This window comes from Stylophora pistillata, chromosome 5, assembly GCF_964205215.1.
Source record: "Stylophora pistillata chromosome 5, jaStyPist1.2, whole genome shotgun sequence".
Taxonomy (NCBI): domain Eukaryota; kingdom Metazoa; phylum Cnidaria; class Anthozoa; order Scleractinia; family Pocilloporidae; genus Stylophora; species Stylophora pistillata.
In genome coordinates, this window is record NC_142523.1 from 29,004,968 (window position 1) to 29,017,148 (window position 12,181).

The 12,181-nt window shown below is 38.2% G+C and overlaps 1 protein-coding gene and 2 pseudogenes across 2 annotated transcripts in view; 2 read left to right on the top strand and 1 right to left on the bottom strand.

The window, feature by feature from the left end:
* The window catches only part of LOC148731283 (vascular endothelial growth factor receptor 1-like), a 443,086-nt pseudogene that overhangs the window by 299,986 nt on the left and 130,919 nt on the right, over positions 1 to 12,181 (bottom strand). The gene's annotated exons all lie outside the window — the stretch shown is intronic.
* LOC148731298 (neurotrimin-like) overlaps positions 1 to 12,181 on the top strand; it is a 32,463-nt gene that overhangs the window by 9,136 nt on the left and 11,146 nt on the right. Inside the window, exons 2-3 of the mRNA XM_088760313.1 lie at positions 3,300 to 3,449; positions 7,872 to 8,198. Of these exons, the coding sequence (XP_088616439.1) occupies positions 3,332 to 3,449; positions 7,872 to 8,198 (445 nt within the window). The 5' untranslated portion in view covers positions 3,300 to 3,331. The remainder of the gene's footprint in view (positions 1 to 3,299; positions 3,450 to 7,871; positions 8,199 to 12,181) is intronic.
* Positions 6,458 to 7,435, top strand: LOC148731301 (uncharacterized; annotated as a pseudogene).

Consider the following 12,181-nt stretch of genomic DNA (forward strand, 5'->3'; position numbering starts at 1 on the left):
TTGATCTCTACTTATAAGATACTTTTTCCTGTACGCTACCACAGCAGAAGCATCTTATGCATCAGGAGTACCGTAATAACAACAGCGATCAAGTGGATATTTGAACGAACTAATGACGAAAAAAAAAAAACAAAAAACAATAACAACAACAAAAGCAACTCCGGCAGCGGCAATATGTCCAAATGATAAATATTGTTCATACAGCAGAGTAAAATGGATGTAAAAAGAAGAATATAGTACATTATTCACACTAACATATAAAGAAAGGAAGTAATGGAGGTTACAAACGTGCTTATTTTAACGATGTCGAATTTTGAGCTGTGGAAGCATCCTTGTCATACAATGAAAGGGGAAACCGAGTCATGATATCCAAAACTATTTTGGGAGAAACACAGCTGGCCGAATTGTTTATGATTTTGTTCCACGAAAGCAGTTCCTCACACACAAAAAATTCGTTTTTTAGCGCTAGTCTTTCTTTTACACTTAATTCATCAGGAACCAATTAATGAATTGACGATAGATGAGCTTTTAAAATTTGAAGAGAAACAGGTGAATATATTATTTTAGTCTTGTCCAACTTTTGGTTTATCAGGAACTTGTCGCTCTAACCTTTATTTTCCTCATCCAACATCTGCTGAGTCGTATTCTTTTCAAGATATAAAATGTTCCTTCGTATGATGGTTTATTTTTAATCCAGTATAATTTACTTTCTGACTTTTTGTGGCAATTATGTTTAATTTCATTGCCTTCCAATTGGTGGCTCAGCTCATCGTGGGTTGGTGTATGCATTTGTACGCAATTTCTTTTCAAGTGATGATATCTTTTACTTCTCTCTGCCAAAAATAAGGAAATAAGGTTGAGTAAAATAAAAGAATATTTAAATACATTAGATGAATATACATTAAACATAATGAAAATGTTGCTTTCGAAAACAAAGACCTGAATGGAAAAGAATAATTTCTACATAGGGTTTGCGGAGCAGTTTATGATCAACAATAATTTCTGATACAATAGCATGTGATTTATCAAGTTATGGCTTATTTGTGATGCGTAATCGAGTGAGATCATAGCCGGTATATTTTTGGTGGACCAACGTTAGCTGCATTGCTTTTTTGTTTACTTGACAACTATAGTCATATCCAGACGACTCGAACTTTCGCAAAATTGAATTTGTAATTGTTTTCTTAATCTACACTATTCAGAGTCGTGAATGGAGCTAACACCTCTGTTCCAAGGATTTCAACCTTTCTCACGGGCTCATTAAAAAGTAAATGGAAAATGGTTCTCAGAGAAAAACCTTTATGTAAAACATGTTAATCCAAATTACAAGACGACCTTGGCTTTGAAGTGTTAAGTTTCTTCTTCAAGGGAAGTGTACCAGTTGTTTGAATTAAAGCACAAACTGAAATGTAACTATTCCTGCTTTGTTCTCCGCCACCTCATTATTAGCGTAGTTTTGATCGCTTTCCTTGGAATGATTTGTAGTTTTAGAGACGAGACTTGTAACCCTGCATGACAAGGCTACGATTTTTTTTTACAATAATTTGCTCACGGCTAAAAAAGAAATAAATTCTTCCTTGTATCACTTATATTTGTAATTTGCAGTATGCTATTCTGAAGATTGTCATCATATCTATCCACTGAATTCAAAATGTCATATAAAACGCACTCTTTGAAAAGGAAAAAAATGAAATGGAAAATATGGTAGGATGGTGGCCTATTTGCAAGAAAATAAATATCTTTTCTGGTGAACGATGAACTACCTTTAAAATACTTTCTCACCGCGTAGAAAAAAAATTATCATTTTAACTCCTAATGCGTTTCTCATTGGCCGTCAAACGGAAGCCCGAACATGATAGGAAAAACTAGAGAGGTCAATTCAAGTTTTTAGCATCTAAGACTAACAAACATAAATAAGATGGACCACAATGGGAACTACTGGTTCTATTAGTAATTGCGTTATCCAATAAAGTCATTATCTCATCTAACGTCTAACCACACTGAAGTTTACCGCCGTCTTCAGGTAAGACCCTTGCAGACGACACAACTCAGACAACGATTTAAACTTTTAACGACTTTCGCTCCTGTTTTGAGTCGCGCTTTAATTCAGTTCTTTCGATCTGAATGTCTGGACTAGGGAATCTTAAAATTTGAATTTCTGCCGGGTTTTCTCACGTCTGACAGACATTCTTAAACCTTGTCCTATATCTGGTTCTCGGTAAATGAACCTTTTTGATATTTCTTTAACGCACCAGGAGCTCATTGAATTCACCAGGTTCTATTTGTTTCCAGGTGAATATACGTTCGGTGAATCATCAACGAACGCATCAGATGCTGCATACATATCCTTAAGATTTAATGATAATAATAATAATAATAATAATAATAATAATAAAAATAAAAATAATAATAAACTGGAGAGAACTATATATCGTGACTTATGCCTCTTGCTAAATTTCAAAACCTTGCTCGGTGAATAGTATTGAGATCGACGTTTTAAAGCAAACCGTGTCACGATGTATTCAATCCTATGTTAATCTGAGATTTTAAGGCTTACTTTTAAACTAAGCAGTATTTTTTGGTGTAATAGTCAAGGCTAATACCCTTGGATAAGACTGTTGCCACCGATGATAAATTTATTTTTTAAATCGGCCGGCAGCGGTGTCTTTAGAGTTTCTCAATTAGGAGTCAAGGCCAGTTGAGGCAACTGCAATCACCCACATAATTTTGATTCTTGAGATTCACCTTTGGTAATTTCCTTTCTTGGAAGTTTGAATCAAAGCCACAGAAGGAACAAAATTGTATATGCCTAAAAATTTGAAACACCGGTTAAGGAAACGCGAGGTTCGAGACTCAATAAGAAATCATCACTACGATAATTAAATTCAGGAAAGGCTTATAGTTGTAATTAATCGGCACTTGGTAACATGGCAGTCATAAAAATGAAGACCAAAGCGTTTTCTTGGCGATATTATAAATGCGAAAGTTTACTTGTCCTATTATTTTCCTTTGGTTGTACACTACTTTATTGTAAAGCGAATCATTTTCGTCCTCAAAACTTACTTTACAATGCGACAGTTGTTTGCATCACCACCACAACCAAACGCATTTGTTTCCTCGCGTGCACTCAACTTATTTTGCCAGTTGTGTGCAAAAATGCATAATTTGTCGCTTGTGTTTTCAATTTTCCCTTCTTAACTACCTGAGTGACCTGTAAATGTAGGTAAAATAAAGTAATGATACTCTCAGTTCGACCTACCGCGAAAGTACTTATTCTTAATAATCAATTCATTCTGCAGATATCAAAATACAAATTTGTCAACGTATCAGGATGATGGCTAACTTTTGGCATCGAGAAAAAACAACGTGTGCGGTACTATTAACTCTTACTGGCACTCTTTGGATTCTTCCAATCGTCCGGATGGAAACGTGCAATCCCAGTGTAAAAGGTAAGTAATGAAACGTTCACGTGCATGTATATGTCAATATTTATTATTTCACAAATATATGGCATGTACTTAAACAATGGATAACGTTGAAAATAAACTCTGATTGGCTACTCACCGCCGGGAAACACGCGCGGGATTTGCCCCCAAAAATATGGTAATCGGTGCAGAAATAACTGAGTTAAAATCATCTTTTTATACCCTTTTATACTTACACCAAAAAATGCGTGTAGGTATCCTGAAGTAGCTATGATATTGATCCCCCAGAAAGCTATCTGTTCTACGTTATCTGTTCTAAGATGCAAACAGTGAATGTGAGCTTCGAGGAACAGATTATGTCCAAAGACAATTATACAACTATGTTTTCGCGCGAGTTGAAAACTATTGTGTTTATTATCCTTCAGATATTTTTGCAACGCGCGGGAAAATGACATGGTCACGAACACTTTACTGTTTGTTGCGTTGGATGATGATTTTTCATTGCGCTCTGGTACAACTTTATCAACAAAAAGACCTCGTCCCTTCTTCTGTAACAACAGCAAAAATGCTTCTTCATCTTGAATTAAATTTTAAATGAACACTTCTATCGTTTAGATGGCGTAGTGGTGGAAGATATGTGGATATTCCCCAGTTTTAGTTAGGGCATGTCCGGTCCCGTGATCCGTTTAGAACAATAGTGCGCAAGGAAAAACATTTGATTGACTATAAAAATGATAGATGCAATATATGAAAAAACCTTATCTTTGAGTCGCAGAGTGCTCGACATTCCTGGAGCTATATATTTAATAGGATAGTAAAGGGGAATTTATAACATTACACTACAGAACTGTTTTGAAAGGGCCTCCTGGTCCTCTCTCATCAGGTGCAGGAAACACTGACCAACTAGGGTACTCCTCATAAGTTGATGGTTAAAGCATACTTTATAAATTTCTTGCTTGTATGTCGGCATCTGGTCGCCAATTTGTTCCTTTTGTTTAGGGTGCTGGCGCCTTGTTTGCACATGATGAAGAATTTCTCCAAAAAGCGCAGATTGCGCCTCATTTGAATAGGGTCTGGCACGAGCCATTATTTCCAGGTCACGACAAACTCTGTTTTTGTATCCTTCAGCGATCAGATGTGTTTGCTCAATTCGGTTGCGTTCATTCAATTCTCGTTTCTGAATGAAGTCGTATGCAATGATTACAGAATCCAATCATGTTGCTCACGGGCGCTGCCGGCTGTATAATAATTAGATATATGTATTCAGTATCGAGAAGATATAACAGTTAATAATCTCTTGAAAATATTTATATATATATATATATATATATATATAAAATTGTAGTACACGAGGACGGACAACTTCGAGCTAAGAAAGACATATACTCAAATAAAAAGTCTTAGAAAGTTTAATAAAAACGTTTCGGTCGGAGACCTTCATCAGTTGTAATACAATGACTTAAAAATTCCTTAAATAGATTTATATAGGGCGTGATGACAAATATAAATAAAACAGTAATTACTACGCGAAAAATTATCACAATAAAAAGATTGTTTTAAATGTAATAGAAATGGTTTAAATGTAATAGGACAAGATGCGATCTTTGTCGCAACTTCTTGGTTGAATCTAATTCCTTTTTAAGTTTTCAAACATGCAAGAGTTACAAGATACGATCGAAACTTTCCTGTGATTCTAAGAACATAATTTATTTGGCTTCGTGCTAGAAATGTCGCCTACAATACATTGGTTCGACAACAAATGACTTTAGAGTTAGATTTCGCAACCACAAGTCTGCTATGGTCACTAAGAAAAAGACCTGTGAAGTAGCGGTAGATTTCAACAAAACACCACATGATTTAAGCGATTTCTCATTTCAATGCATTGATCAAGTGCAGGCGACAGTAAACAATTTAGGTAATATAATTTAGGTAATATAACTGAGGTAAAATCATCTTTTCGTACCATTTTATACTTACACCAAACAATGCGTGTAGGTATCCCGAAGTAGCTATGATATTGATCCACCAAAAAGCTATCTGTTCTACGTTATCTGTTCTAAGATGCAAACAGTGAATGTGAGCTTCGAGGAACAGATTATGTCCAAAGACAATTATACAACTATGTTTTCGCGCGAGATGAAGACTGTTGTGTTTATTATCCTGCAGATATTAGGGTTCTGGCGCCTTGTTTGCATATGATGAAGAATTTCTCCAAAAAGCGCAGATTGCGCCTCATTTGAATAAGGTCTGGCACGAGCTATTATTTTCCAGGTCACAGCAAATCTGTTTTTGTATCCTTCAGCGATCAGATGTGTTTGCTCAATTCGGTTACGTTCATTTAATTCTCGTTTCTAAATGAAGTCGTATGCAATGATTACAGAATCCAATCTATTGTTCACGGGCGCTGCTGGCTGTATAATAATTAGATATATGTATTCAGTATTGAGAAGATATAACAGCAATAATCTCTTGATATATATATATATATATATATATATATATATATATATATATATATATATATATATATATATATATATATTGTGGGAGGAAAAAGACAAGTAAACTACAAGTTCATCCCTACAAGCCTGTTTCGTGGTCGCCCACTCATCAGGGGATTTGTAGGGATGAACTTGTAGTTTACTTGTCTTTTTCCTCCCACAATATATACTTCGCTCTACTTCTATGTATTGAGCACTGTTCTACGAAAATCAAGTCACACTTTATACCTTGTAAAAGTTCAAGTAACCTAATTCTTGAGGTATAATTATCCATAGCTCTAGCCCTGCTATTGAGCACTTTTTAGTAGATGATGATCTCATTCCGCTATTTTGGTTATATATATATATATATATATATATATATATATATATATATATATGCATGATATTGAAGGGAACTTGTAGGAAAAAGTGGACAGTGTGGCTATGGGCACTAGGTCCTCTCCTGGCAAACGCCTTCATCATGACAAAATCGAGAAATAGCTGGAAATAGAGAACAAGTTGTCTACATTATAGAAATGCTCAGTAGATGATACACTAAGTGCAATGCCTAATCCGCAAACAGCCTCAGAATTACTGATGATATTAAGCAAGAATCATCCCTCTATCGATTTTACGATGGAGCGCGAAGAAAATTGCAGACTTCCCTTTCTAGGAATAGTTATCATCAGGATTGCTATCCTCCTAGACACCATGGTTTACAGAAAACCAATGGACACAGGACTTCTCCTACACTATCACAGCCACGTTGACGCCAGATACAAACGGTCACTGCTGAACACCACGCTAAGCTGTGCGTTTCAACTCTCTTTAACGTGGAAGTTTTTTAACGAGGAATGTGAACGCCTCAAAGAGATCTACTCCTGACTGCACTATCCAGACAATCCCGTGCAGTCTACCATCTACCAATTCATTGAATCAAAAGTATCCGAGGATTCACGTTCACATGAGCCTTATGAAAGATAAGAACCAGTCATAATCGTGTTGCCCTTCAAAGATCAGAAATCTGCGAACGAAGTACGTAGACAGCTTGCTGACCTCTGTCGGAAGATCAAAGCAGATAATAGCCTGTTTCCACATAGAAAGATAAAGGATGAAATTAAGGTCAGGGATGACAAGCTGCCTCTTGTGATTCAACAATGCGTCGTATACTCACTTGATTATGGCCTGTGAGATGCAGGCTACATCGGCTACACGTGCCGACACCTTCACCAACGACTTGAGGAACACAAAGGATTGGCAATCGGAAACCACCCAGAGAGCAGCATGATATGAAGCCAGACGACATCGCACAAAGTTCTAGAATCTTAAGAAAGCTTTAGAACAAATTGGATTGTCTCATTTTTGACATGTTTTTCATCAAAGAACTCAAATTAACACTAAAAAGAGTGCGATTTAATTCGCGCCAGGTTCCTTGTTTATTTTATCAGTAGTTCTTGTTATTATTATTCCATTGTTTTACCTCATAGATATTTTTATCCCTTTCTTACATATTTTATCACATTTTAGCGTTTGCCCCATTTTTGCTAATGTGAGCTTTTTCTACGTTTTAATGCTAATTTAGAAACTTTTACTCACTTGAAAATGACCTCAGAAAGGTCGAAAGGTCGTACGCGTGCTGTTTTATCATTAATTTTTATCTCCAAATCGATCTCTAAGAAATTACTTATTAATAAATATGCTTTCTTTATAAGTAATTTCTTATTACTTATTACTTATTACGCACACATAAACATGCACACACACACACACACACACACACATATATATATACATGTTGAGTTAGAAAAATACGACCACGATTTCATCTTTACAAGCATATATGTGTGTGTGTGTGCGCGTGTGTGTACATTTATTCATTTATCTAATATTACCCTTTTTTAAACAAGTTAGCGATATTTGTTCTTATCTTTTTTTTGTCTTTTTACCAATCTCTCTAACCCAGTTAGGCCCGTTGTCAGCATCACCTCCAGTCCAAAAAACAACAGATTACGCATTGGTGCCTCCATGAACTTGACTTGTACAGCGCAGCCCAGAGATGCAGACTCAGTTCATCTCGATAGATGGGTCGATTATATCGAGTGGCACGATCCTCAAGGTAGACGTGTTGGAGCTATTTGCCGACAGCCATCAGACGCTAATTCTCACAAACAGAAACTTAGCTGCCCATTGTTGCTTAAAAAGCTGACAGTTGACAGTCTTGGCTTCTACACATGTCAAGCGGGTAACGGTTACACAAAGCACTGCACAAGGAAATCAGTAAGGATCACAGGTATGGAGCCCTATCATTCCTGTATATAACTGCAATCATCATACGTTTTTTAAAGCGACAGTGGGTGTCGTGCACTGGGTTTTGCGGCAGCGGAAAATTAACATTTTTAAGTTGCTTAGTGCTTAAACACGAAACTCCAACTAATACTTGAATATTATTTTCCTTTACCACTATTATCCTATTCCCACTAGCGATATATATTCCATAATACTTTTTCCCTTTTGACACTACGGTAAGATTGACAGAAACTCCGCAGCACCAAAGTGTTGATATAGGGCCAAATGTAGTTTTCAACTGCACCGCAGAAGGTAGTCCTTTTAAACCAACCATCTTATGGTTCACGAGCCGCGATCTAATTTCTATACAATCCAGTTCAAGTTTGAAGGTCATTGAAAAATCGCTGGACGGAAACAGCATGCAAAGTCAGCTCTTAACTACGAGAGCGACTAACGAAATTTTTGGCCAATATGGACGTGTGGCAGAAAACAGTAATGGTGATTATAAAGCTCTATCTTCGTGGGCGTGGGCTCTTTTAACCACGAGGGATTCAGGTGAGTTTTGCATATGCCCAAGGGTTTATTTCCCACGTCATGTTCAAGTTGAAAACCGATGAAGTCTTTCACTTGACTGCCAACACATTCCTTTTATGTTAAGAAGACGTTACCGCACCTGTGTGCACGCGACTTACACACGCATGCTTTGCAGATTTTAAGTTAAAATGTCCTTAGCAAGTCATGCAGACCTTTCTTTTTTGACGTGTGCAAGATTCTTAGAGAGGAGTTGAAAGTTTTGAGTTTTCTAGTGAGAATTTGTTTGGCGGTAGTTGGTGTTTACCATGAGTTACCAGGCTGTGTTACCAATAAACGCGTTTGTTTGATTTCCGTTTCGTTTCCGAACATATTTGGCGACCACGATGAGAGCAAGGGTGTGAGCTATTATATTTTTTGAGGTTTCGTTTGCGAGTTAAGTTTTGGAGTTGAGTGCTATGGCTACCGAATCCGAGAATGGCGAAGCTATTAAAGTTTACTGAGAAAAAACCACAAAACTCGACCAACTGGAGTCGACAAACAGAAGCAAAAGGACGTTCTGTTGATAGAGACCAAGAAAAGAAAACGCAAGGCAAAGACAAAATTGACAAAAGTCAGACATAGTTGGAAAAACTATGCTTAAAAGATTCAGAGATAACGGACATGGAAATTGTGATTGTAAAGCTGTGGGCAGCCTTAGATGGCCGCACATGAGATGTTAGAGAAACTGATCGCGTTCTATGTGGAGGTCGAAGAGGAAGCTGCAGAAAAAGAAGCATTTGAAGAGTCTGAAACGATCGAAAGAGATGTACAAAGAATGATCGAAGCGGGTCAAAATGTAATCAAAGTCGGCGCGTCCAAAAGTCACGGCAGCCACGAAGACCGAAACCGATATTTTAAGCCGTTAGCAGTTCCGACGTTCAGTGGTGACAAGAGAAAGTTTGAAGATGTTTGGGCCCTTTTACTAGTCTCGTAGACGAGTCAATGGAGCCAGTACATTTGAAAATGGCAAGGTTACGATAATGACTCACAGGGAGCGCTTTGGAATCCATCTGTGGTCTCGGATTCGCCGCCTCCGAATACAAGGAGGCAAATTAAATATTAATTAAAGACGAAGTATGGAGGTACGCGCCGGCTTTTGCGAGCCTACTTGGATCAACTAGAACAGGCACCGTTAATAAGAAGCAACGATATCCACGCACTGGAAAAGTTTGCTGACCTTGTTAGAGTTACAGTAGTAAAGTTACAGGTCAAAGGAAGAGACGGGGAGTTGCGTGGTAGAACTCTTCACAGCCTGCTGGTAAAAAGTTGCCTGAACGTCAGCTAGAAAATTACAGTCGCTGGTTAAACGAACACGCCAGACAAGGATCAGTCATAGCTTTCAGAGACTGGTTGAAAGACGAAGTTAGATTCCAAATAATAGTAGTGGAAATGTTGAACGGGATTGAGTCGAAACCTGTCGAGTACGTCAAACTACCGAGAGTACCAAGATTTCAGGATCAGAACAGGATGCAAAGTCTACATACTGTTGCAAGGGAGAAAGAGAGCGCGTAGTGTAAAGCCTTCATGTTCCCTCTGTCACATTTTCGATCACGGGGTGTGGTATTGCAAGGAGTATTACGGCACGGGAGTGGATGACCGCTGGAAGATCCCTTAAAGAAAGAAAGCCGTGTTTCCATTGCATAGCCTCTGGTCATAGGGGGAAAGATTTCCTAAAGGCCCGCAAGTGTGGAATAGATGGTTGCTCTCGAAATCACCACCGTCTTCTTTATGGAGGTGAGATTTTATCAGAAACTGGACCGACGACAACGTTGCCTTAAATGTTGACGATGAGAGACGCCCAGATGTTCCATGGGAGGGGACACCCGCTGTGACCCTGACCAGCTGTAATGAAGGAACGCCGACTGAATTTAATTCCTTGCGAACTGTCCCTGGGTGGATGAAGGCCAATGGTAAAGTAAAAATAAACGCCATCCTACGGGAGGCATCGAACGAAACTTTCCTAAATGAAGAGGTCGCTGGGGTACTGGGACTGCAAGAGCCTTTCTAAAAAGTTCAAGTTCATGCTCTCAACGACACCGTTGAAACGTTTCAGTCCATGCCATTGAAGATTGAAATCGAAACTGTAGATGTCAAAGGAATTAGGGTAGAAACATGTCCTCAGAAGTTACCGTCGCTGGCAGTTACAGAGATGTGGACTGGAACAAACATCAGGGTAAATGGCCTCACCTGACCCAATGCAGATTTCCCAGGCCGCCAAATAATGGACTTGTCGATCTTTTGATTGGTATTGATAACACTCAACTCCATTATTCACATGTTGATCTCCGAGGAAAACCTGGTGGACCTATCGCCAGCCTCGGACCACTTAGGTGAGGTTGTATTGGTGCGCCTGACGAAAGCGAAACCGCGAGAACACGATCTCACGTTATTCGTTCCATGTTCACCAGAGAGCCTATTTGAAGCGAGAGAAAAGAATCTTGTCGTGATGTTGACAACAGCTTAAATAGAGTTCTGGGAAAATGAGAGGTCTGGCACAGACCGCAATGACAAACTCGTACTCAACGAAGAAGAAAGACTAGCTTTAAGTAAAGTGAAAGATTCCCTCAAGTACAAAAATGGAAGATTTCGTATAGCCGTTCCTTGGAAAGAAAACAAACCCGTTTTCCCTAACACTAAACCTATGGCACTGTCTCGCCTACGAAGCACCGAAAGAAATTTGAAGAAGAACCGATATTTACGAAAGGTTCCCTCTGACGAACAGTTGCCAGATAACGTATGGTATTTTACCGCATTTTCCGGTCGTGAGAATGGATAAATCGACAACAAAAGTACGAATCGTATTTGACTGTGCCGCTAAATGTAATGGTACTTCCTTAAATGACATGATTCATCCTGGGCCGAAATTGTGGCGAAATCTTTTCAAAATTCTTGTTCGTTTCTGTTGAAACCCTGTTGGCATCGCTTGCGACATCAAAGGAATGCATCTCCGTCGAAAAACGAAAAACGAAAAGTGACCCGATGCGTGTATCTTAGTGCTAACCGTTTTTCAATTTCGTAAAAAACGAAAATCAAATCTCATTTTCGTTTTTCGCGGCGCTGTAAAATACGAATTTCGACTTCAATTTTCGTTTTTCGTTTTCGTCTGCAATTTGAAAAACGGATAACAAGTACATTTTATTTTCGTTTTTCTACGAAACTGAAAAACGGTTGGCACTAAGGTACACAATGTGCGTGTACCTTAGTGCCAATCGTTTTACTCGGTGCTGTAAAAAAAACAAATTTCGACTTCAATTTTTCATTTTTCGTTTTCAAGTTCGTTTTCGTCTGGAATTTGAAAAACAGATTACAAGTCAAGTAATTCGTTTTTCATTTTTCGTTTTCGCCAATGACACTGAAACCGACATTCTGAGGGAAAATTCATGACCTCACCAAGGAATTCTATGAGGTGGCCCA